The sequence below is a fragment of the Ascaphus truei genome, chromosome 6 (assembly GCF_040206685.1).
Source record: "Ascaphus truei isolate aAscTru1 chromosome 6, aAscTru1.hap1, whole genome shotgun sequence".
NCBI lineage: Eukaryota > Metazoa > Chordata > Amphibia > Anura > Ascaphidae > Ascaphus > Ascaphus truei.
Genome location: NC_134488.1, coordinates 27953508 through 27980293, shown reverse-complemented (window position 1 = coordinate 27980293; position 26786 = coordinate 27953508). Strand labels below are relative to the sequence as shown.

Below are 26786 nucleotides of genomic sequence, written 5' to 3'. Positions count from 1 at the left end.
CTCAAGTCTTGGATTTAGCATCTGTTTCTGACGCACGGATCTGAGCCCAATGTAGAATAGAACTGTAATGTTTCTAATAGGAAAGCAGCATGTTTATTCTTTATTTTGTAAAAGATTTCTCCGCCGTACTGTCCAGGAGAATGTCAGTTTTCACCTGTATTGTTTTTCCTGCTTACCAATTTTTTTGTAAACGAATTTATTCTTAAAACATGAGCTCAAAACCTAAATGTATGACTGCTAATCCCATCTCATTTAGTGACATTATTAGACTTGAAAAGAACCCAGAGAAGCTCAGGATAAGACGGCTTCGCCGACAACTGCAGCTCTGCTTCGGGTGGGGGGATGGAGAGCATCTTTTCTGGATACCAAGACCAGTCATGTGTTTATTAATACTTCATACTACAAGTTTCTCATGTAGAAACATTGCCTATTTTTGTGCTGATGGTATGACCTGCCTTGCTATTGAAGCACAGCTACACGGCAATGACGAAAGAGCAGGAAGCATCAGAAAAGGCTGGCGGGTTGGAAGGTCCAGTTTAAAAGGCAGCCACAAGATAAGTTAATCTCTTTTGGCACAGGTGCAATACCACATAAGCCAGTCAAAAACAAAAAACACCATTTGTAACAAATTAGAGTTCAATTGGGTTTATAAACAAAGATGCTAAAAGCCAAGGTTTGAATGAACAGAAATTGCATTTCTTAGGGACCCTCTGAATGTGGCAGTTTGTCAACTAGGTGGGTGGCGCGGCTTGATGTGGGAGCCAATCCGTGCAACTGCACCAGGCCCCGAGCTCTACCCTAAAACCCCCCTGTGGAGCAGGTGCAGCGGAGCTCACCCAGGTGGCGATCACAGAAGCCGGGCTTGACTATCGTGCAAGGACCCCTCCAGGTGAGCTCCCTTCAGCACCGCTACACTACGGCGAAGGAAAGAGGCTGTACACGCACTTTTGCAAGCCGATCCGGATTAACCCACCCCGTCCTCAAAGAACTAATAATTAAGAGAGAATGGGAGAAGAGGTGGCTTTGCTTGTGCAAACTTGTTACACACAGTGATTTCACACAAAAGGGAGCACCCAAAAGAAAAAATCAAACCCCTCCCAATTCTCAGCTCTCCATGTTGAACACCTTAAATATATCATTAGTATACATTGGTCCATGGTGGGATCAGAACCTAGGGGCAATATTTTTAGGGTCTGTGGTAAGTAAAAGAGCTTAGAGAGAAATACTGATTGAGATACTGATAGAATAAGGTCTCCATCAGGTCTCCTAAAATAAACCACAGAAAATGGGGCAGTTAAAAAAAAAAACACCACTTCATTAATAAAAATGTGCAATTATTTCAGATATGCCAGTGAACCTGGTTTATAATTACCAAATACATCACATGGCTGTCAAGCTAAATTTGTGGATACGTTTATGAGATAGGTCCTTGAATGAGCTTTATATGCATGTTTTTTTTATACTTCAGATGGATACACGTTCCCAGGATAATGGTGTTATCCGGAAAATCTCTTTCATTTCAACTTCCAATGTGGGGGGGGGGGGGGGGGGGGGCGCATGAACGCATTTTGGAAAACTGTGAACCTTATATTTTGAGCAAATCTCTCAAAAAACATTTGTTGTGCATGCGTCTTATTTGTTCTACACCGCACAGTCAAATCCAGAATGATTATGTGGGGGGGGGGGGGGGGAAATAAAAAAAATTAAAAAATCAGTTTGGGAACCATTTTCATAAAGAATTTTATTCTTTAAAATAAAAGTACTTGACGGACATAATTACTTTGCAATTCACTACTACATCAGTAATGCACAACTAAAGTCATACTTTAATAACAAATAAAGACGCAGAATCACTTATCCATGCCAAGGTAATGTTTATTTAAACATCAGGAGGCAAATTTAATGATGCAAAAATAGATACTACGGCTAGGAGTGAGGAATTGTGACTTGGTCTAACGAGAGTCCCCACGCCATGAAGATATCATGGTTCTGCTGTAGAAGGCAACACATGTTTAAGTAATAATCCATTAATGCTTGTAGATCAGGGTGGCCAACCAACATGTCAGATTTTCAGGATAACCCTGCTTCAGCACAGGGGGCTCAATCAGTGGCTCAGTCTTCAACTGAGCCACTGATTGAGCCATTTGTCCTGAAGAGCTGACGTGTTGGTTGGCCTTTGAAGACTGGTGTTGGCCACTCCTGTTGTAGGTGGGTAAGACAGTCCAGGGCACACTCCTTTTCTGGTTGGTATAATGTAAACCAGTCCATGAAAATACAGTTTCCAGAATTGAACGTGTTTTTATGCAAGAAAGATGTTGTTCAGTTCAGTTTTGCCCAGCACCCTGACGGGGTGTCCTTTGCATATAACTACATGGTCGGTGCGGCCTGGGCTGGAACTCCAGGGGTAGCTTGACGAGGTAGGTTATAAATGACACCAAGAAACTGGTCTGCAATGCGCCCGGCCTCTCTCAATCCGCTGAGAAGAGCGCCATGAACTGTTGCAGGGTAGTTACGAATTGTATGTTCTCCGGCAAAGAACAAACGTGGAACAGGCTAAAAGAAAAAGGACGGGAAAATAAACTATTACAGGCTGATAATGTGTTTTTTTTGTTTGTTTTTTTTAAACCTTTTTAATAAGTAATTTTTTTTGTGTGCAATTTTACACAAAATAAAAAAACAATTTAAAACACTGCACGGACATGGAATAAGCGACACCTCCTCGGAGGACAGTATGCAAGTATATCCAAACAGTATAAGACAACGAACCCACAACAAATCAAATCACTGAGCATTTTAAACGTCTAGAAACACGATTCTTAAGCATACAGTGTGCGCCAAAAGCTATAAATCTACTCTACAGGTAGAAATAACCTTGGCATTGTAAGTTATAATAGTCTAACAGATAAAAAAATAAAGGAAGACCGGAAGAGGAAATACATTTATGGAGAAAAGGCATAGGGTAAAATAAAATTAACAGGGGGCGTTAGTTAAGGAGTATCTATCTTTAGTGTAGGGGTCCATTTTGTAGTCAAGTAAACCGTGCCTATTCAAACTGTAAACCTGAATTATGTACGATATTCACAAGTCTTTCTAATAGGGCTGTCACTCGTATTAACCGTTATATTTGGAAGAGAAGTTCACGATCCTACACAAAATATCTTGCTTGCACCAAGCAGCTCAAATCACTAATAGCGGTTGAGTCCTGACCAAGAGCTTCAGGTCTACTGTGTCCCCTATTGAGACCTAGGAGGTTTAAAAAGCTCTACACAGTGTTACATTTAGAAGTAAAATTAAATTAAATTCTAAAATCACAGCTGTCCTAGGCCATTGCCATCACCTCCCGTTGTAACTCACCTGTGGTGCCCCAGGAATGGCTGGCCCTGGAGTGATCGGTTGAGCCATCAAATCGTAATCGTTTCCGGAGGATCCTGCTGCTACATAAGAGTAAGATCCCCGGGCCCACGGATCGGCACGCCACCGGCTGACTACAGTCTCTTTTGGCTACGGAAATAGAGAACCAACGTCACACACAGATATACGATTCAGCACTTTCATCTCCACGATCACAGAATGTTCTAGGACTTAAACCTCAGGGCATGAAATGCTGACCCAAGTCTCATTAACACAATGTGCCGCGGGACTTACCATTAAGAACTCTCCTGCATCGTGGCAGGCTGTGAACCATCCAGGCATTTTATGGCTTTCCAATTGCAGGCAAAAGCAAATGTGTCTCCATAATGCAATACTGAATAGGACTACGTACGTACAACAGTAGAAAGCAGGGGTGGCCAACTCCAGCCCTCAACGGCGAACGACAGGTCAGGTTTTAAGGATATCCCTGCTTCAGCAGAGGTGGGTCAATCAGTGGCTCAGTCACCTGTGCTGAAGCACAATATTCTTAAAACCCGACCTATTTGTGGAATGAGGGCTGGAGATGCCCACCCGTGGTGTAGACCCAAAGACAGGTAGGAACTTATTGGAGGTTAATCCTTTGCTATTGTGAAGACCTCAGTAAGTTGCCCTGTGAGACATACCTGTGGAACAGCACTACTGCCAAATATCCCTTTGAGGATTGCCAAGCAACGGCCAACTATAACATCGTCACTGATGTTTTCCATGATCCCTGCAGCTTCTCCAGCTACCAAGGCCAGCAATATTGGAGCTGGCATGAAAAGAATGACAATTCAGTGAAAACATACATATTCATGTAAAGTAAGGTATATAAACTTTTCCTTTGGCCCAGCACTGCATGATAAATATAGCCCACAGTTCCTTAAAACAGCAATCTAAATCTCTCAATTGTTTTTGTTCCTTTGTCGGACATTGACCTAACTGTTTTACCCCAGGCTTCAGGGTGCCCTGGTAGAATGAAAAAAAAAAATCCAAGATGGCTAGATGGGTTACCCAATAGAAAGCAGCGATTTCATCTGACTCTGCAGCTTTCTATTGGCTGTCCCCGGTGGCCATATTCTTCTCCCGGACAGGTGATCTTGTACAAGTTACATATATCGGCCATCAGCGTGTTCCTGGAGCTGGGAGTTTCTATTTGCAAGCTACAAAATGGCACGTTATTAAATTGGTCGAACAGCAGAGTGTCAGTGTGTATGGACTGAAATACATCTTGTATAAATAAATCATACCTTTGTACAGATTCCAGAACAGGAAAAGCTCCCCTCTGCTTGCAGTGGTGCTTCCGACATGACCAAATAAATTTACACTTGGATCCCAAAATACTCTATCAAAACAGAGCACCACCTACAAAAAGAATCCACGAGTGTCATGATATTAGTTGTAATCTATCACAACGTAGCCGGTTTATTTATTTTTAAAAAAAAGGCACGATACCATTTTAAGTGTCACTTCTCAAAATATAAGTGTACATACCCTTTTAAAGTCCTGCTATATTATTAAAAAACAAACTACTTTTATTGAAACAATTTGCACAAATATTCTACCTCCCTGGATCTTACCGAGGTGACATACATTGGGGATTGTGGACCGTTTTTGGCCAGATAGACACAGGACATGGTCTTCTCTAGAACAGGGGGCTCAACTCCAGTCCGCAAGCTCCCCCAACAGGTGTGGTTTTTAGGATATTCCTGCTTCAGCACAGGTGGCTCAAATCAGGCTTATTGGTTGATAAGATTCTGATTGAGCCACGTGTGCTGAAACTGGGATATCCTGAACACCTGACCTGTTATGGGGGGCTGACATTGAGCACCCCTGCCCTAGAACATGTAACACTACGATGAGCAATATAATATTTTTTTTGCCTACGCGCTGGCTGCAGCTGCTCGGGTCACACGGAGACGTTACCTTGTTCAGATTACCAAACCCCATTCTCTGAACAGCAGACGTCTTCCACTCTGGGAGAGGAGGGACAAACTGCACAGCAGGAGGCTGCTGCTTTAATACGCCGAGAGGAAGCGTGCACAGGACAGCATCGCATTTATAAATGAAAGTCTGACTTGTGGAGCGAGTGTTCACAGCTATGACCTCACATCCTGTAGGAAAAGGGGCACCAAAAAAAATATTCCTTAGAATATAAAAATGGCGGCATTAGGTACGTCATTTTCTAGATGCCTGACAATTTAACAAATATTTAATAACTTTCATATTGCGCTTTCCTCCCAATGGGACTCAACGCCAGTATAGAGCGCGGTACGCAGCACATAGTATTGTTAGACACCGTTCCTGCTCAGATAACCTTACAATCTATGTTTTTGGTGCCTGAGGCACAGGGCGATAAAGTGACTTGCCCAAGGTCACATCAGGAATTGATCTAGTTTCCCTGATTCTAACTCACTGGCATTGTTTACAGAGTCAGTGTCTTTACTCACTGAGCCGCTCCTTTCCCCTCTGCACAAGAAATTAAGACTCAAAAGGAAATATTTCAATGAACACTTTGGGTGCCCTTGAGATGTAGCTACGAAGTCATTGGGTCTGGCACTCCAATTCCCTCTAGGTGAGTCCACGTTCTGCAGTCTCCCCCAGAAACCTGCTTATTGTATTCAGGCCGTAAAATAAAAAATAACTAACTATAGTAACAGTGAGAGACTTGTTTCATGCATTTGAGGCCACTGTTCGGCAGAGACTTGAATCATACCAGAAGCGGTGTAGCGTACTTGACGCACTGCAGTGTTTAATTTGATGTCCAGGCCTTCTGCTAATGCGACGGGAACACATGAATACCCATTCCGCACCGTCAAATGACTGCCGGTGAATTCAAAATCATCATCCTGAGAAAAATATATTACACAGGATTATGAACATAGAAAAGGCGTAACCGACATATACACCCCAATTAGCCTGAAGGGACCCGAGTGGTCCTGGAAGCTTGCACTCTATCAGTTAGTGACCCCCCCCCCCCCCAAACAGGTTAGGTTTGAGTATATCCCAGCTCCACAGGTGGCTCAATCAGACCCTGCTTGAGCATAGGTGGCTCAGTCTTTGGCCGAGTCACTGATTAAGCCACCCGCACTGAAGCTGGGATATCCGGAAAACCTAACCTGTTGAGGGGAGGAAGTGTTGTCACTGACTGGAGTGAGGAGCATCCCTGAGTTAGTCATTAAAGGTATCACTGTTCGTTTCTGTTCTTTTTTCCCCTCCCCATCTACACTATGGACTAAAACTACCATCTTCTCATCCCACTTCTTAAAAACATAATGCTATGAAAACAGACTTTCATCAGAAAGATTACCTGATCCCAGTGCTTGAGAGAAAGTGTAGACAAAGGAGTTGCGTTAGCAAATTCTAAGTTTGCAAAATGCCAATCTAGTATCTGTCGATCTCGAGAAGACAAGTAAACATCACTAAAAAGAAAAGAATGTGAAGTAATAGATCAGCTAAGATTATTCACAAGGTTCTCACAAAATCTGAAGTATTTATTAGAAATCTGTTTAAGATGTCCTTGCTGCATTGTTAAGTAAAAGGTACAGCTCCCCGTCCCCAAAAAAATTAACCATAAGAGCGTTCAGTGTAATTACTTTCAAAAGGAGGAAACCCCCAAAAACAAAAATTGTCACAACAGGACACGATCGTGCGTGTTGTGCCAATCTTATTTTAAATCTTTGTTTTCAGCAGTTCATCTCTTTAGTATTTCACTGGCCCCAGCTGTTATCATGGCAACCGCATGTCTTAATGCATGTGAATGGCAGCAGCCATTTTATCATCCATGGGAGGCAAATTGTCAGCAACCGATATCTCCAGCATTATGTTACAGAAATTAAAACAGGGCCGGTTTGCAAAATGAGCAACACAGACATTGAAATGCTGCTTTAAAGAGGCAATCCAAGCTTTTATTTTTTATACAGGATTCTCTGAAACTGACCCCACTAATTTCTGCTCTGGGAACACCCCACTTCCAGAGATACTTACCTCAGTAGGGGGAGCCGGCAGCCCCTTCGGCTGGGTAGCAGAGTTCAAATTATGGCCATTTAAAAAAAGTTAATGCGCCCTGTGGACCAATGGGAAGCCGTGACATCACCCAGAGCGGCTTCCTGTTGGCCCACGTGACAGCTTTTAAAAGCAGAGAGCTACCTGCAACCCCATCGGAGGTAAGCATCTCTGGGAGCAGGGGGTCCCGGTGATGTCATTAATGGGGGTTCAGCTCCAGAGATCCCCCTGCTTCAATCCTGGGTAAAAAATTAAAATGTTTAAAAAAAACAAAAAAAAAAACACTTGGATTGCCTGGTTAATGTGCAGGAGGAGAACTGTTGCGTGTCTTTCCTATTTTACATGCATTGCAATGCTATTCAAAGGCGGAGATGATAAAACTCAGAACGGTCAGATCAGACCTACTCCAACTTATCAATTTAGGATAAATAAAGCATCTGTTATGAAGAAATGATGTGGCCATTTCCACAGTATGTTTTTCCATGAAGGCCTTTACACATAGGGAGACCAAATCTTTGTTTACACAATTATCTGTGGCAACGGTACAATATCATACATTGTGAAAAGGGTGGGTTTGGTACCCACTGCAGCAATTACTTCTGTTAGTCACCCACAATGGAATCCAAAGGAGATTTAGTTATGGGAGAAGGAGAGGTGCCAATACATTAATAACGGGGATATAAAATATAATTTACAAAGAGGCTATCCAAATTAGGGTGGATTAAATTAGAAAAGGTGACTAAGGGATAGGCTATCCAAGGAAATGAAGGGAATGTTTAATCTCAAGGTCAGTACAAAGGACAAGGGGTCATCTCTGGATATTAAAGTAAAGGAGATATCACCAGCAAAAGAAAAGGGTTATTTACAGCAAGGGTAGAGACAACATGGGGCTTAACACCCATAAAGACAGATGGCAGATATAATAGATCACTTTAAGAAAAGGCTAGACATGCTGTACTGAATACATTAAAAACATAGGCAGAGCATTGATACAGGGAGAAATCGGAATACTAATACTGGAGTCAGGAAGGACCCACCTCCCGTTAGGAGACATCATTGTACATGATTGGGTTTGTTTGCCTACCTCTGAACCAACAGCACTAAATATAGGAGGATCATCTCGCCAAATAAATGCAAAAAGGTTGAACTCTATAGACAATGTCTTTTATCAACCAAATGAATGTACTCTGTTACAAGTGGAAGTAACTGACCCCCCACCCCCAGAGTACAAGAGAATTACAACATTTTGATCAACAAGTGTAATGTCGCCTCAGTTATACGTTCACAGGCATAGGGCAACTGCATTATTATCAGGTGCTACCACATACGATTGGGCAATAACACATTTTCCCATGATAGCGATAGAAAACATTTTGTGATAATTATGATTAGCACAATCAATGTTTGCTCAAGTTTGAAAAAATAAATCAGAATAAATGTCAAATAACAAAATCTAATTGCCAATTATTTAACAGTTGTAACAAATTGTGTTTCTAAAATAAAACAATTATACTGCCCCATATTGCCGAACGTCAGATAGGGGTAGCAAGGGGATTAAGAGGAAGGCTCAAATAAGCCAAAGTGATCTTATTGAGGTAGATGGTTACAACTGGCAGATCTACCTTCTTTAAAAGCTATGGGGTTATAAAATTCCATGTCCCTAAATGATCAATGACATTCAAAGCAGACTAATACAGGTAACACAACAATGTTTCATTTTTTTTATTATCTAAATACTATGATCAAGTGTGTATATTGCCAAACGTTACTACTACTTCAAGTATAGACAAACATAAAGGTAATACAAATATATAAAATCCCAAAATGTTTAAAGTCTCTTACCTTGGAGGATTTGCTTCAAGTTCTTGCAATTTTTCCTCAAGTTTCACCTGGGACTCTGCCAACAGATCATAATCCTGATGGATAGAAAGAAAAGCAATTCGTGATGCAATATATGCTGTGTGTATCCGCAGCACACGTTTGAAAACAATGCAGTGAATGATTGACCCCACATCATACTAGCGAATGGCATGCCAGCGTCTGTGACCATGAAGGTACTGAAAGGGTTAAAGTGAAAACCGTGTTTTAAATAATGGTTTTACGTGTTTAACGCCTCCATGACCCCCACATGATTGAGGGACGTTGCAATTTTTTTCTGAGCTCTATAGTGATGAAACGGGCAATGCTAGGATCAACATATAAAAAGTGGGTTGGTTTGTAATTATGATGCCAAATGACCAACAAATATATTAACACCGCACAAGAAAAGCACTGAAGGGACAATGGGAAATGCATGATACGGAGAGACCAAAGCATTTTATGAAACATTTTATGGAGAACAGGATGGTAAATTGTACCCAGCACAGCTGAAGTCAGGAAGAATTAGAAATTACATTAATAGAGCAGCCTGAAAATTGGCTAATGGGTATGGCAATTTTTGCAGTTAAAAGAATGTAAGTCTCCTCGCAGAGGGTTTGGGGTACCCTAGTTAAAAGAAAGCCTGCCTGAAAATATATGGTTTGCATTTGGACACAGTGCATGTTCCTTAGGCATTAAGATGACAAATCTGTTTCGATTTACTAACCCAAATTACCCAATATCTGCATTTAACAAAGTGGAATAATATTGGTGACAAACCTTATTTTGGTTTCCACTACCAAACACAGAAATTAATAAGCTACTGTTAAGGAGCCTCTTTGTGGTAAGAAAATTGCACTTAAAAGCACATGGAACCTGGTTCGATCCTGTTAGCTCACCATGTGACCTTGGATAAGTGACTATGTCCCATAACAGGCACCAAAATATTCCATTGTAAGCTCTTCTGGAGAGGGGCTCCTTGCGCCTGCAAAAATGCTATCTACTGTACAACATTATATACACTGCCAGTGCGATAAGAACAAACATTAGGTAGAACATGTACCTTGCATAGTGCAGTCAGGTCTCTGTGCTTACTCTTCACAAGGAACTCAGCAGTGATATCTCGTGGTGGTTTCACCTCAGATGCCTCCTTGTACTGCTGATGAAGTTCTTTGATCTTTTCTTTCAAATTAACCAGCTTTTAAAAAGGAGGAAGGCTTCGGTTATTTATACACACAACCACGAAACAGCAGAAATGGCTACCAATCTATTCTTTAGACATGAGAGATCATTGGGGAGGGCAGGCAGGCCATCAACTAGCAGAGGATCAACGAAGGCTGAAGAGGTTTGATACACACATATACATACACCCGGTTTAAATAAAAGATACGATTCAACGTAGGATTACGAAGAAAGTGTGTAAAAAAAAAAAAAAAAAAAAGAAAGCAGAACTAAAAAGGCAATCAAACCTTATTAAGCAGTTCTTTTAATTCTTCCTGAGTTTTCACTATTTTCTTCCAGTGCTCAATCTGTTCATCTTTCACATGCTTTTCCTGTAGCCTAGATAAAAGATTAAAGCAGAGTTTAAGTAAGAAGGTCTTAATCTGGTAAATGAAACTTTGTTATTAGAAACAAAATTGTTGAAAAGTACACTGGAGGTGTAACAGGCCTTAACCTGAAGTGTAGCACACCAATTGTTTACATGCACCAATCTTGTTTAACTGCTGTTTGCACTGCACACGCAAATATATATATTTATTTTTTAGTTAACCCATTCGCCACCAGAAGAACCAGCAAAGTACTGCAGAGCAAGAGAGACAATGTTTGGACATTTATTGGCCTAACTGCATTTAAACAAGCAGTAGTCAAGATGACCTTCTATTGCCAAGTCTAAGTCAAGAATAAAAAAAATATACAATCGATTATTAAAAAAAAAATACAATAAAGTTTAAAAAATGTAACTTACTGTATTACAACCTCCAAAGCCTGCCCTAGAGAGACAGGTTTATTGTTGAGTATGTTGAAGTCCAGTTGATGGCTGAGGTAGGAGGTCGCTTCCAGCAAGCGGTTGAACTCCTGCTCGACCATTTCATCTTTCTCTTTCGGCACCTGAAACTCGAAGTTTAACAGAAATATAAAATTGAGGCACTAAGCCGACGTGGTAGCAAAAAATTCCTTTATTTCACTATTAAACGTAGCCTGAAAAAACTACAAATTCATTCACCGAGCAGCAATTAGCACTGCTGGCAAAAAAAAGAAAAAAAAGATCTACTTTGAGTTTTCTAATATACTGCACCAGTTACTCTCTCCAAGAGTTCCTCAGTTCCAGATTGTTTCAAATGTATAGGTGGGTGAATCCAGTTAGCCAGAACTACAGTGGCATCCTCATTAGTAGCATGGTCAATAAAAACGCGCGCAAACAAGTTAAAAACAGCGGTCGAGCATTGATCAGAGAACCAAATCGATTGCTATTCTCTGGATTTGGGAAGGAATTGTGTTTATTTTTCCCCTGGCAAGATGTATTTAGGAAAGGTTGCACTGGGGTTTTCGCTTGCCCTTCTCTGGATCCTTATACAAATACATTATGCAAATAGATGTACAGTATGCATATTTAACAAAGGTTGAACACTATAGACACATCTTCGCAGGAAAGCGGATATGTGACCGTGTTAAAATGGGGTGGAGATCTAACCACATTACCAGAAAAGTCTTTAATGTATTGAGCTCATCTATTGAGAAAAAAAATGTACAAAAAATGTGTGGTCATGTAAACACAGAATGAAGCTTGAATAACTTTATAGAACAAACATGTTCAGAGTTCAACCTATCTTAAATGTCATCATCTCAGATACTTATCCTATCTTCAAATCCAGTGTGACACACGTACTTACAAATTACATGTGTACAAATGTTAATAAGGTGTCCCGAAGCTGCACAAGAGCTCAACTTGTAGATAAAACAGCTGGGCAGGAGAAAAATCCCATGCACCCTAACATTTTAATGTGACAGAACAAGCATTAAGCAGGTCTTTATTTAAACTTACAGCTTGTCCATTAGCCTCATAAAGTGGGCATTTTTGCTTGATCTTCGCTAGTTCCATATTTACTTGCTTACTTATAACAGCCATTGGATTCCCACCTAAAAAAAAAAAATGAAAAAAAAAAAACACTTTTACAAGTGTAAAACACAACAGTATTTGAATACTTTTTTTAAAGAACGTTTATAGCATACATATTGTGTAAGTCATTCTCTTACCTTTAACTCAGCCACTACACTTAACATGTTTGCAAATTAGTGCAGCATTGCTTAGATTACTAACTGTATTGTAGGGAGAATGTGAGCCAGGCATTATATCCAGTAGTAATCTTCTCACAGTATAGATGGAAATACAGATAAATTACATTGATTTATCACCACAAGGGACCCCATACTGGAATACATTCTGGCCATAGTTATATATATATATATAACTAAAAAGGAGGGAGAGTAGGGTCAAAAAGGTGCACTCAAATGCTGTATTATGAAAAATAGAAATGGACTTTATTAACAAAGAGTATAAAAAACACAAAAGACAGACCCACACAAATCACATGTCAGATCGCTATGCGACACAACGTAAAAACATCATGTTTTTTTTGATGTTAAAATATATATATATATATATATAAAAAAAACACGACATCCATTCAATATGATATTTTGCTTTTTTGGTTCTGGCAAAACAAAAGTAATAAAGATGGCTGTCAGGGTGGTCCAGTTGGAAGCTGGTCATGCACGTATGACATTGCAGATTGGCCCGTTGGACTAGTAACACCAGCATATAAAGGACAAATCTCAGAAATCAGGGGTTTGGTTTAGCTCTGGGAGACCCCACTCCATGCTCTGGAGATGTTCACCTTTTTGTGCGCTGTGTTTCTGGGGCCCCTGGCAGCAAATGTCAACGGTACACTACTTGCTCCTTACTATACTGAATATAGACAAGATTTTTGTCTTTTGGGCGGCGGTCGAGCATTGGCCAAGTCACAGCAGCGATTCAGCGAATGAGGACAAACCAGCCGCGTGACGTCATGGCCGTGCACCGTGTCGCGAGTTGCCTGGTATCCATCATCTCACACTGATGCAGGGAACCAGCGCTGCCAGTCACCCCGTCGCGCGCATTGAGGCCATAGCCTTAGTCCCTATATTCCAAAGCGACCATTGAAGTCAATGGAGATTTTCCAAATGGCCACTTTAGAATATAATTATCCTTCCCCCTCAAGTACCTCGTTAGTGAGCACATGAAAGCTGTACCATAGTTTTGTAAAACTCACCAAGTCCAGTGACCACCATCGCGCCTAAATCAGCAACATAATTTCCTTTACGGAATGTAGCGACTCTTCCTCCAACCCGGTCCTAGGTTTTCATATTTTTTTTCAAATAAGCAAAATGGATTTATATTAATACCAGTTCTGATGCGTCACATAATACTGATTGTTAAGTCCCCCGCATCCTTTTATTTTAACACATTGCAAACGCCCCTCAGCAAAAATGTTAAAATCAAGAGTTTTCAGATGAATCATCCGCAAGGTCTGCAACCCTAGAGAAGCTTATTCTGTTATGCAATTGTGGTGTCTTGTATATACTGTATACCCTGTTCATTTATGTAACTGTACTTGTAACCATGTATTATTTGTCTTAACTCTGTGCCCAGGACATACTTGAAAACGAGAGGTAAGTCTCAATGTATTACTTCCTGGTAAAATATTTTATAAATAAATACAGACATTTTTTACTTCCCATGTCTACAAGGCACAATTCCGTGGTTTCTAGCATACATTTACCATCTCTTTTTGTCTATCATGGCTTTATAATTTTGATTATAACGTACATAAACATACTTTCCAAAAGCTGAAAGTTTCCATCACTGGGGTGATATATTACTTTCAAGGCATGGACAACAAAAAACACAATTGGCCAAAAGGTCTTTGCAAAGCATTGAGGCCCGACCGCTCTGCCTCCAAAAAGATTCTTCAGCGTCCACCGTCTTTCCTGCACTGGCACCCTACAGTTGACAAGTGCCCGCCCCATCTCCGCTATGAACCGGTGCAGGCAAGTTACATTACCCCATGTGTAACAGATTATGTTTTATTGAACACCCGAACTCTGCTCATTACTCAAATTAAACACATACCCTCGCCTCCAAAAGAGTAACATCCATCCCAAAGCTTTGTAACTGGCGCGCTGCGGCCAGGCCGGAGACTCCTGATCCAATAATTATTACCTTTCCTGTTTTCTTGGCTAAACAACAAAAAAATATAAAGTGCATCAATTAATAGGCGACCCAACCCCCCCCCCCTCAATATACCAGACTTCTTGTACGTTGAAAACCATTTAACAAAAAAATGCATTACCTGAAATGTTAAGTGATTAGGGATATATTAAACCCTATCTGCATTGCTATATTACCTCTGTATGCTCTTATTGTCAATAGGAACTCTGGAAACATTTGGAGAGACAAGCAAAAACAGCACATACATACATACATACATATATATACACACATTTTTCCCCCCATTAACACACCAACCTGACAAAGCACTAACCGCATCACTGCTCATCATAGCATCACAGACGCTACATCAGTATATATATATTAAGTAAACTTCCCTTGCTTTGTGCATTGATACTGTAGCCTGAATTTGTAGTTTTATCAATGCCTCCTTGTTTTCCAAACTATTTCCAGTAAATAAAAAATAATAAAATCCAAATTTTAATGATGCTAAATCAGTCTATTCATGCTGTATTGATGTGTTCTTTAGACACGTGCAGATTCTCATTCCATTGGTTTCCAGATGTATTACTAGGCACTGGCACTTACTTGGTAACGGCTTCAATCTTTTGTAGATACCAAAGTTGATTAAACCATGCCTTTCTAGGTAGCAGTGTATCCTGTGAACTAGCACAGAATCACCTACAAAATAAAAACACAAGTGCAAGAGTAAAAACCTTAATGTAACTAAATGTTAACACAACGACTACACTACAGAGGAAAAATCAACTTACTGTTATACGGTGCTTCTAATTGCTGAAGAGTCACCTCAAATGTCAGCTGAATTTTTGGGTTGTCCAACCACAACTGCAACTGAATTGAAACAACAAGGAGCACCCTCAGTTTGTCTAAAAGCCATCACAGATTGTACATGCATTCTATATAGTGGTTACTACAAGCTATCTAACACAAAACTAAAATGCCTTTTCCCACATTGATTGTGCCTCTCACTCAACCAAGTAATGTCAAAAAGGAAAACGTATTGCTCTGAAAAAGCTTCTTAGAAGGGAATGGTCTGTGTGTAAACAGTCTATGCCAGGGGCGGGCCACCAGGTCAGGTTTTCAGGATATTCCTGCTTCAGCACAAGCGGCTCAATCAGTGGCTCAGACGAAGACTGCACCAACTGTGCTGAAGCAGAGATATCCTGAAAACCTGATCTGTTGGTAGCCCTTGTGGACTGGCGTTGCCCACTCAGGAGTAAGACAGTAGTTAACCATTCTAAGGACTGCTACAATAAGACCGTATTGTCCAATGTAGTAAACAGCAGTGTGTGAAAGATACGATTATATTGATCTGCTTACTGTACGGTTCCGGATATAAAGGAAAACCTTCTGGGTTGGTTGCGGGCCACTGATAATGTCAGGGAAGCAGGCTGCCTCCTGCGAAGTCATCCGGTCATGCGGAAGCCGACTCTGGAAAGCAGCACCCTCCACGCCTTACAAAGAGAAAATACGGTATCAAAAAAGGTACAAGAAGTAAATAAAAGGTGGGGAGGCTTCAAGTTCGTTCATAACCCCTTCACTACACAGCAATGCGTTGCTGGCACCTTTGGAGGAGAAGGGGTTCTCAACTCCAGTCCTCAAGAGCACCCAGCAGGTCAGGTTTTCAGGATATCCCTGCTTCAGCACAGGTGGCTCAGAGGCTGTCTGACTGACCCACTTGTGCTGAAGCAGGGATATCCTGAAAACCTGACCTGTTGGGTGCTATTAAGAACCCCTCGGTTAATCAAATATTGTACGTGTTTCAATAGGGACATCAAAATGTAAGTACTTACAATATAGTATAAATAGTATACATGCTTGCCAAATGTAAGTATTTAATATATCTATATCATATATATCTATATATCCACACACACACACGCACACACACGCACACGCACGCACGCACGCACACGCACGCACGCGCACGCACGCACGCGCACGCACGCACACAGAGACACGCACACAGAGACACGCACACAGAGACACGCACACAGAGACACGCACACAGAGACACGCACACAGAGACACGCACACAGAGACACGCACACAGGGACACGCACACAGGGACACGCACACAGGGACACGCACACAGAGACACGCACACAGAGACACGCACACAGGGACACGCACACAGAGACACGCACACAGAGACACGCACACAGAGACACGCACACAGAGACACGCACACAGAGACACGCACACAGAGACACGCACACAGAGACACGCACACAGAGACACGCACACAGAGACACGCACACAGAGACACGCACACAGAGACACGCACACAGAGACACGCACACAGAGACACGCACACAGAGACACGCACACAGAGACACGCACACAGAGACGCACACAGGGACACGCACACAGGGACACGCACACAGGGACACGCACACAGAGACACGCACACAGAGACACGCACACAGAGACACGCACACAGAGACACGCACACAGAGACACGCACACAGAGACACGCACACAGAGACACGCACACAGAGACACGCACACAGAGACACGCACACAGAGACACGCACACAGAGACACGCACACAGAGACACGCACACAGAGACACGCACACAGAGACACGCACACAGAGACACGCACACAGAGACACGCACACAGAGACACGCACACAGAGACACGCACACAGAGACACGCACACAGAGACACGCACACAGAGACACGCACACAGAGACACGCACACAGAGACACGCACACAGAGACACGCACACAGAGACACGCACACAGAGACACGCACACAGAGACACGCACACAGACACAGACAGACACACACAGAGAGACAGATACACACACAGATAGACACTTTGAGGGGGGAAATGCACTTTGCTGCCTGACCAGCCCCCATAACATTAGGCAGGCCCTCCACGGATGGATTTGACCTGAGTATCACAGGTTGGAAAGCTCTGGTGCAGGGGTGCTCTCCAGTCCTCAAGCCCCACCAACAAGTCATCCTTTTAGGATATTCCAGCTCCAGCGGCTCAGAGGTTCAGTCTTCGACCGAGCCTCCGATTAAGCCACCTGGCCTGAGACTGGGATATTCTAAAAGCCCGACTTGCTGGTGGGGCTTGAGCCCCCCTGCACCGACGTATGGTAACAGCATACTGAACAAACAGCAGGGAAGCAGGTACTGGAACTTACCAGATGGTTCTTCGGGTTCACTATCATTTTCTTCCTCAGGAGGAGGTTGTGGAGGGGGCGGGGGAACTTTTTTCTCCCTCTCAGCCTTTGCATTTCTCTCCTCTTCTGAATAATATTCATCTTCAGAGAGATTTGCAAGGCTTTCATCCATCTCTCTGTACTCCACCTGTAAGAGATCCACCTTGTGACTCAATTCTGCATAGTGGCAAAAAGCACAGCTTACAAAGAATATTAAAACCTATTAGTCATTTTAGCTTTGGACAAGGACTGATTGAAACTTTCAAATATATTAAGGGGTTTCACAAGGTACAAGAGGGGAAGCATATTTCAGGGGAAAGATGTGCTAGAACAAGGGGCCCTGCTCTGAAGCTTGAGTGTATGGGGGGGTGGGAGAAATGTGAGGAAGTACTTCTTTACAGGAAGGGTGATGGATTAGTAGATTAGTGGAATAGCCTCCCAGCAGGGGTGTTAGAGACTAACACGACACAGATAGGAACATGGAAAAGCTATGTGTGCTAAGTGACTCTTATCTGCAGTCAAAGTGTGTTTCTATGTGTTTATCCAACTTAAAGATGCCATCTCTCCTGGGATAAAGATAAACCAATGGTACAGACATTTGTTTTTACAAAAATCAGACACCTATATGCATTTGTAAATACATTAAAACGTTTTAAAGCTAAAGCTTGAGAGGAGTTTAACCTTCTTTAGTCGCTTCCTTTTTTGTGATGAGCACGACCTTGCACAGGCAGAGAGCCCCCCGCCTCCTGACTGGTCCTGTTACAGGGAAAGAGTACACTAAGGCTGGAGGAAACACACAATTAACACGGCCCTTTCAGAGCTTTCTTTTAAACAAAAAAGTTCATTTCCAAAGAAACAAAAAAAAAGTGAAATGTTAAAATGTTTGCTTTAAAGATGACAGGTTTAAGTGAGACTGTCCCTAAAAATGGACATGAGAAAGGTCCAACAGTAACTGAGAAAAATGTAATGAAGTCGGGGGCATTTTCAATCAGTACATTAAAGGGCTTAATGAACAAGCTCTGAAGTTGCCGATCGTACTGCAATGAGCCAAAATCCCAATTTAAAAAATATATATATATATAATCAGATTTTTCTTAAATTTAAAAGAAACCAAACCAACCAAATGTTTGCTTTGCACATGATTACATTTGTTTAAGGAAGCCAATTTCGTGATAAATTGCGTTTACAAAATGTTTTTAGATGTCATCTTTAAAAGTCCGCTACAGCTGTATGTGATGGATGCATGTCACAGGTGTTGGAGACATAACTGTTGAAGACAACTTAATTGAATGGTCTTCCTTAAACAAATAATAATTTGTTTCGGTTCCTTTTACAAGAAGACTTTTCTTGTCATCAGGGCATCTGAATGAAGGTAGGGGTACTGGTCAATTGCTTACTCAACCTGTCCTTGTTAGAGGCCAATAAAGATGAGGGAGGAGAGAGGGTCTTTGCCTGTGCAAACTCCAGTTCAGCTCACAGTGATATCACACAGAAGAATTGCCAGAGGAAATCAAACCCCTCCCAAGTCTCAGCTTCCATGTGTACAAACCAAATTGCAGGGACCAAATCCTCAAGCATTTCATTTGCAAGACAAAAAAAAAAAAATATAGAAAATATGCCAACCACCTAGATGTAACTCCTTAAACACGCAACTGCCATTGGTTTATTTTGGATCTCAAAGGAAGTGCACCTTTAACACGAAGAGGAAAACAGACAGCTTTTATATAAAACTATCCACTGGAAGTGACAAGATAAGCAACACGTCACATTTGTTTTGTTCTTCAATATGTGGTAGCGGACCAGAGAAACAAAATTCTGTAAATAACTGAACAATCCAATTGCCTGTCTTAAAGCAAATGTAACCATGCTTAAAGCAAATATTTGGCAGATTTAGTTTCTTTGAAATTTAGCAGATAATCCTTTTCTTCTAGGTGTCTAACTGGGGGAGTGGAACTATCAGGAGCTTCATCAATCCTCATCCAACCCATCCCTTATTATACAGCCAATAAAGGTGGTAGAGGGGGCATTGCCTGTGCAATCTCGTTGAACACAGCAGCATCAGACAGAAGGGAGCAGCCAGAGGAAATCAAACCCCTCCCGTGTCTCCACTCAGCGTGTTTACAAACTAATTTTATTTTTAAACTAGGTGTTGAAATTTGGTAAATATTTTTTTTAAGTGTCAATCAACCAGATTGAACCTGCTAAGCATTTTACTGGTTAATTTTGGTCCTGACACTGATAAAACAATAATAATCTTTTAAAAACATAAATCCAAACATTAAACATGAGTATCTCGCTCAGTTAGAATTTAAGAAAAAAAAATTAACTCAATGGACAAGTCTTTTTTTTTTACCTAATCTACTATGTTAGGCAGATGGAAACATGTTAAATGGATTTTGCTCTTAACTAAGAGTGAGCAATCTTTGGGGAATATTAAAGACTCAGTAGGGTCCTGGGAGGGCTCCCTGGGTATCTGTTATTGCAGATAAATGAGGCATTGATTGCAGTGTTGCACATGGGTTATCTTGCGCAACAGAGCAGCCCTTTTACTTTCACGGAGAGAAAAGGGTGAAGATCCTGCTTCTCCTACACACTATGCATTGCAAAGGCAGGCAGTGCATCTTCTTAGAGCAATGATAAAAGGTTAGGGTTACTACAGGTGTGGCCAACTCCAATCCTCAATGGCCAGCAACAGTTCAGGTTTTCAGGATATCCCTGCTTCAGCACAGCTGGTGCAGTCTTTGACTGAGCCACCTGTGCTGAAGTAGGGATATCCTGAAAATCAGACCCATTGGGGGCCCTTGAGGACTGGAGTTGCCCACCCCTTGTTACTAGGTTAGGGACATTAGCAGCAATAGAGACTCACAAGTTAGATATGCAATGTCTATACCAGCACAATGTATGATTTGGGGCAATGCCATTTTGCTTACATCAGTACATCATTTTGAGTGTAAGGCGATTATTGTACATTGGACTCTACATACAAACATCATAAAATAAAGCAACTGAAAGGTCTGGTATTTCTGCTTGGGGTACGAGACGATCAAGAACAATCCTGAAAGTAAAATATACTTCATGGGGGCAGCTGTTGCTAGGTTGCAAGCACATATGCACACAGGACAATAACTTCATACTCCGAGAAACCAAAGGGTCTAAAACAGACAACTGACAGTCTCGATTATAACATGTTCTCCATCTGTTATCTTCCATTACGGCACTGCGGGAACGCAAGTCCAGTTGCACTGGTTACAACAATCCCTCCTAGGACCAAAGTGAACTAAAGGCAGTGACATGTTTAAGGGATTACATCTGGATGACTGATGCCTTTTTTCTTTACCAAAATCTGACGCCTTCAAGTAGAGATGGGCAAATGTTATGGTCAACACTCGAATTGGCTGCGTTTACAATTATGAAATTTGCTTCACCCAGAACTTCCACATCCTGAAATATGGGTTTGGGTGGGAGAGAGAGAGGGGGGAGGGGGGGTGGGGGAGGGAGAGAGAGAGGGGGGAGGGGGGGTGGGAGAGAGAGAGGGGGGAGGGGGGGTGGGAGAGAGAGAGGGGGAGGGGGGAGGGGGGGTGGGAGAGAGAGAGGGGGGAGGGGGGGTGGGAGAGAGAGAGGGGGGAGGAGGGGTGGGAGAGAGAGAGGGGGGAGGAGGGGTGGGAGAGAGAGAGGGGGGAGGAGGGGTGGGAGAGGGAGAGGGGGGAGGAGGGGTGGGAGAGAGAGAGGGGGGAGGAGGAGGGGTGGGAGAGAGAGAGGGGGGAGGAGGGGTGGGAGAGAGAGAGGGGGGAGGAGGAGGGGTGGGAGAGGGGGAGGGGGAGTAGGAGAAGGAAGGAGAGGGGGAAGCAATAGAAGGAAGGAGAGGGGGAGGGGAAGGAGTTTTATAATATTCACACAGAGGAAAAATGATGGTAATCATTTTTTTTTTTTTTTTTTTTAATGTGCGATTCGAATTTTGACACTTTCACCCATCCCTACCTTTAAGTATTTAGTTTGCAAACATGGTGAGCTGAGACTTGGGAGATTTGCTCTGGCTCCTCCCTTATGTCTGATGTCACAGTCTTAAACAAGAGTTTGCACAGGAAAAGCCCCCTCTCCATTTATCTTTATTGGCTCTTATTTACCCTATACGTATAAAACGCTTGATTGACAATCACTACCCCCATTCAGAGGCCTTTAAGAAACGCAATTTGTAATTAACTTACAGAGAAATAAGACACCAAATATTTGCTTTTATCATGGTTAGATTAGTTTACAGAAGTATATTAGATTGTAAAATAGGTTACAAAAAGTTGTGTTTTGGACGGCCATGTGAGATTACACACCTTTGACACAGTAAATCATTCTGAAAAAGTAATAATGGCCACAGGGGTGCTAGTGTCAAGGTCATCTCCAACAGAACACAAAATGAGGTAAATGGATACCAGGATGATCTCAGATACCCATAAGCACATGCTTTAAGGCCATGTGTATAAAAGCCACTATATAGTCCAGTCCACCCAGGATTATCCTGCACACCAAAAGGTGCAAGCATGCCGAGAGGTCCCATATACTGATGCGTTACCCTAAATTTGTCCCCATTGATCCTACTAAAAATGCGGCAGCTTTGCATTAATGGCACTTGGTAATAGAATTATATACATTTTAGTAACAGTTAACAGTAACAATAAATAGGTCCACTAATATGTAACATTTATTAGGTGGCAGATAGCAAACTGAGATTAACAATATAGATACACAAATTATTAAATTTAAACATAAATTCCACTGAGCAACATATCACATCACCAGTTAAAGCACTCAATAGGTTTTCTTGAAATCAAATAGGTTGTGTTTTAGTGAAAGATATTTACTTTCCAAACCATAACTGCAAAAAATCTAAATAATCACAGAAGATGAGACATGTTGCTATTGTTAGGAGCTTTTCAGAATGCAGCAAAAATGTTACAGCATCTTGGGTCATTTTTTTATTTTATTTTTAAGAAAGGCAAGTGCTGTTTTTGGCTTAATTTGGTCTGCATGTCCCTTGAGGAGATAGAAACAGCATTTGAACTAAGATCACCTGTCTGCGTGTTCCAAAATCTCAGTGTGTTGGCGTTTACGTCCATGACAACTTCATGTTTAATAACAGGGGCTTCTAATTTGAATGCATCAGGTTCAAATATCTCACATAGACTAATGGAAACAGCTAGATCTGCTTTGGCATTATTCTATTGTAGGGGAAGGAATGCAAAGAAAGATTGAACTGTAAAACCTACCATCATGCACAAGTCAAGCAACTCTCTCCAATGCCATTCCACACCCATTATCACTTGGAAATAGAGGTGCGCAGTATTTCTAATAGAATAGCAATATCGCAACAACAAATAAGTCACTACTTAAAATTTGTATTGCGTTATTACTATCAGCCTACCGTGGGTGTCACCTACATTTTAGGCACAGCAGGTGACATGGACGCTTCGAGGGGGAAAAGGCAGAACTGCCAATGTAAACAGGATCTTGGCACCCCTCCTTGGTTATAGCTGCACGTCTCTTACCAAGAAGATCACATTGCCATGTGTTTACCACCTTCCCTCTTAGTCCCTTCCCATCTCTAATGTTCAGGAATAAATAATTAAGCAATTTAAAAACACATTTAACATGTGAAGCTGAATACCTTCCAAATTACCAATTTTTAAACATCCATCATGGAAAACATGATTAACAGTTAATGTCTTTTTCCTACTGAATAGATCTCTGTATTGCGATGACAATTTTTTTAAATATTGTTATTGGGACTGTTTGTTACTGTCCATGATACTAGAAAGTGCCAATAATGCAAATGTACAAGCGAGTGATTGAACAGTTTTCCTCTTTGCACCATTAATGCTCTTAGGCAATATACCCAAGACAAGTATCCAATAAACAAACCAACTTCCTGACATTTGAAGTCGTAGCAGAAATGTTGCACTGTGTCAAAGGTGAAGATGTAACCGCCTGGTAATGTCGCTGTATTTGCAGTAGGTGAATCAGGTCTGAATCCCAGTGTCCGCTCATTGCGAGCTTGGACATGTTCACTGTGCCTCAAGAAACACAATTACAGTGTAAGTTCTACAGGGAAGGGACTCATTGTGCCAGAAAAATTCTTATGTACAGCGCTGCATACACTACAAGTGTTATACAAGAAGAAAAAGCTCCAAATAGCCCCCTTTTCTTATATAGCACTCATGTTCATGACATGTTCTATGCTATATTAGCAAAGGTATTGTGTTAAAAGCAATATCTGTCCTACAAAACAAAAATTGTACATTTAACCTTCAGCTACCAATTTCTTCTGACCAGTGAAAAGAAAAACCAAGGAAAAAATAGGTAGCATGATACCCTTTATTGGTCCAAGTATCTTACAGTACACAGTTTCTCAAACTACAGAGGGTTCTTCTACAGGCGCCAGTCAAAAGCCCTTGTACTGTAAAACAGCGTGGCAAATAGGTCATGCGACCATTTTTCCTTTTTATTTTCTTCACATTATTAAAGGATCAAAATGTGTATTTGAAGTCTCCTCTAGAAGTACGCACTTCGTTTTTTTTTTAATTATGGATTTTCATAGAACATTCCCTAATGCTACATCTCCCTGGAAACTGCGGTAGCGATTTCACACTGGGGCCTTTTCTGTTAGGGTTGAGCAGGGCCTTCCCTAATGGTTCCTTTGTTTGCAGCAGCAGCAGATGGCACACAATGAAACCACCTCTTTCCCCCGACACAAGGCTGGAGTCATGAAAGCGGCTACAACTAGGGCAAGATAGGATTTTAACGTGGCCAGACTATGTGCACCAAAAGCTTTCACGTGTGATCAGTATAAAAAGGTACCCAAGTGTGCTACTACTGGACCCCAATTCTATCATCCCCTCCACTGCTATGTGAGGTTTATATGGTGGCACAGCAGATTCATGTTCGGTGAGCATCAAAATACAGCCCCTTTGGGGGTTGCAGCTAGTTGAACAATGCACAATGTCAGTTTGAATATAATCGTACTATCTGCTCGTCACTCAAATCAAAAGTTATTTAACTCGGGCCAGGGATCTTTACACGGCAAACTCTTGGTGGGTTTAATAAGAGGCACCACAGAGTTTGGGTTACCAGCAGTCAAAAAAAAAAAAAAAATAGCCCTCTTATGTTATCCTTGTCATAATCGCCGTTTAAGTAAAGACCCACGCGGCCACTTTATTTCCCCCTATCCCCGGGATTAAGAGATCCAGATCTTCCAAAATGTTAAAAATCGCAGTTTAGATCAGTCTTCGCAGTCACAAAAAAAAAGTTCAGATAACAAAAATTAGGATTATTTCTGGAAACCCATCCGCAGACTTCTCGTTTAACCACTGCGCTGCTGGAAAGGACAGTCATTCAAGACCGCTACAACACAAAAAATATATATAATATACATACACACACATATATAAATGTATACACACACCATGTATACAGCACTATAGCTATACTTTTAAAGGCACAATGGGCTCCTGCTCTGCAGTACACGGCAGGGCCGCTGGTAGTGAATGGGTTAAACGGTCCTGGGGGTATATGGAGCCCGTACCTACCCCTCCCCCCTCCCCCCGGGGTGTGTAGACCTCACCTTGGCCCTCTTCCTGCGGCTGGTCCTCCGCCCCTCGGGGGTCTCCGGTTGGCCGCCCTCCCCGCCCCCTAAAATCCCGGGCGCGGCCGGGCCTGCCTCGGCCCCGGGAGAGGCCCGCTCTTTCTTCCGCGGGGTTCTCTCTAATAACGCGGCCCCGGTGTCGGGAGAGGCCGTCCCGGCCGCTGGGGCCAGAGGCTCGGCCCCGTTCTCACCGCCCGGGGCGCAGCTAATACTAATACTGCTGCTGGTACTACTACTACTGCTGCTACTTCCATTGCTGCCCCCGCTGCCCTCGGACTTCTTCCCGGTCAGCATGAGGGAGCGGATCATTGAGGGGCAGGCCGCGGCCTCTCCCGATACCAGGGACCGGAGGATGCAGCGTCACGCGCCACACCAACGGCCGGAGCTGTGAGGGGGCAGGGTGTGCGCGCGCAGCCTCTCAGCCTCGCGGCCAGCACGCGCACACAAAACACCTAGCACGTGCCCGCGTGACGCTCCAGGTAGAAGAGAGGGGGGGGGGGGGGGGGAGGGATTGAGAATTGTGTGCGCTAGATGAGAGGTCGGCGCGAGGTAATCACGTAACCAGCAGGGGGGATCCTCAAGAGGTGGCGCATGCGCAGTTGGTGTTGGGAGAGGGCGACCTCTGCTGGTGAGTATGGCATTGACCTCCAGGATTAGGGGGATTGGGAGTGTCAAAGGTCATTTTAAAGGGTCAGTTCTTGCCAGGCTGAAGGTGACCCGCACTATATTCAGCTATGGGGGATTCCCTGGAGATACTTACTGGTGAAGTTATCTGTATTATTTCCTGTTTTTTTTGTTTTTTTTAACGGGGATTTAAATGACCGTCCAATAGGAAGCCACGGCCGCTGATGTTGCAGCTTCCTATTGGTCAAGATTTGGCAGCCATTCCCCCCCTCCCCCCAATGTAGATTTAAACACTGTAACTTCACCCACCAGGATGTATAGCGCAAACTGGACGAGCCCCCCCGAGCTGAAAATAGTGTCTGAAAATAGTGGCGTTTAACTCAGGACCCCCGATTTCCACCCCGTGTAAAAACAATAGGGCCTAAGAAAGAAAGAGCAGGGGCAGCCCTGCTCCTTTAATTGTGGGGTAGTGTAACTGCTCTGTCATTTTGCATCAAAATCGACTTGGTGCACAATTAAAATCTCCTTGCTTCTAGAGGGGAGGGTTATGAGAGGGTCTATGTTTGGGGGTCTGTTTTCCAGTCACATAGTCCAGAATTAACTTAAAGGTATTCAAAATTCATATATCGTATTTCCTCGATTCTAAAACGCACCTTTCCCCCCCATTTTCACGTCTGAAATTGGGATGCATCTTAGAATCGATGTTTAAATTTTTTTTTAAAAAAGAGGCTGCTGGGGCAGTCGCAGCGAGGATGCTAATGTAGCACCCTGCTAGATTTTTTTGCCCTTGCCCTGCATATCGGCCCTGGT

At 42.5% G+C, this 26786-nt stretch overlaps 1 protein-coding gene across 4 annotated transcripts; it reads right to left on the bottom strand.

Moving 5' to 3' along the window:
- Window positions 1-1854: 1854 nt before the first annotated feature.
- KDM1A (lysine demethylase 1A) lies at window positions 1855-25796 on the bottom strand. 4 transcript variants are annotated; one of them, XM_075603750.1, is made up of 20 exons: window positions 25332-25796; window positions 18404-18478; window positions 17705-17870; window positions 15863-15996; window positions 15295-15373; window positions 15110-15202; window positions 14423-14529; window positions 13563-13644; window positions 12296-12390; window positions 11219-11361; window positions 10722-10812; window positions 10316-10450; window positions 9238-9311; window positions 6701-6812; window positions 6107-6239; window positions 5317-5504; window positions 4641-4755; window positions 4035-4162; window positions 3355-3501; window positions 1855-2553 (listed from the first exon to the last, which is right to left on the bottom strand). In XM_075603750.1, exons 1-20 carry the CDS (start codon window positions 25659-25661, stop codon window positions 2368-2370), a joined length of 2613 nt encoding a protein of 870 aa, XP_075459865.1. In that variant the 5' UTR covers window positions 25662-25796; the 3' UTR covers window positions 1855-2367. The 4 variants fall into 4 exon arrangements, with proteins under 4 accessions (XP_075459865.1, XP_075459864.1, XP_075459867.1 ...); XM_075603749.1 differs by having other exon boundaries at window positions 11219-11367; window positions 25332-25794; XM_075603752.1 differs by lacking the exon at window positions 18404-18478.
- Between the last annotated feature and the right edge of the window lie 990 nt (window positions 25797-26786).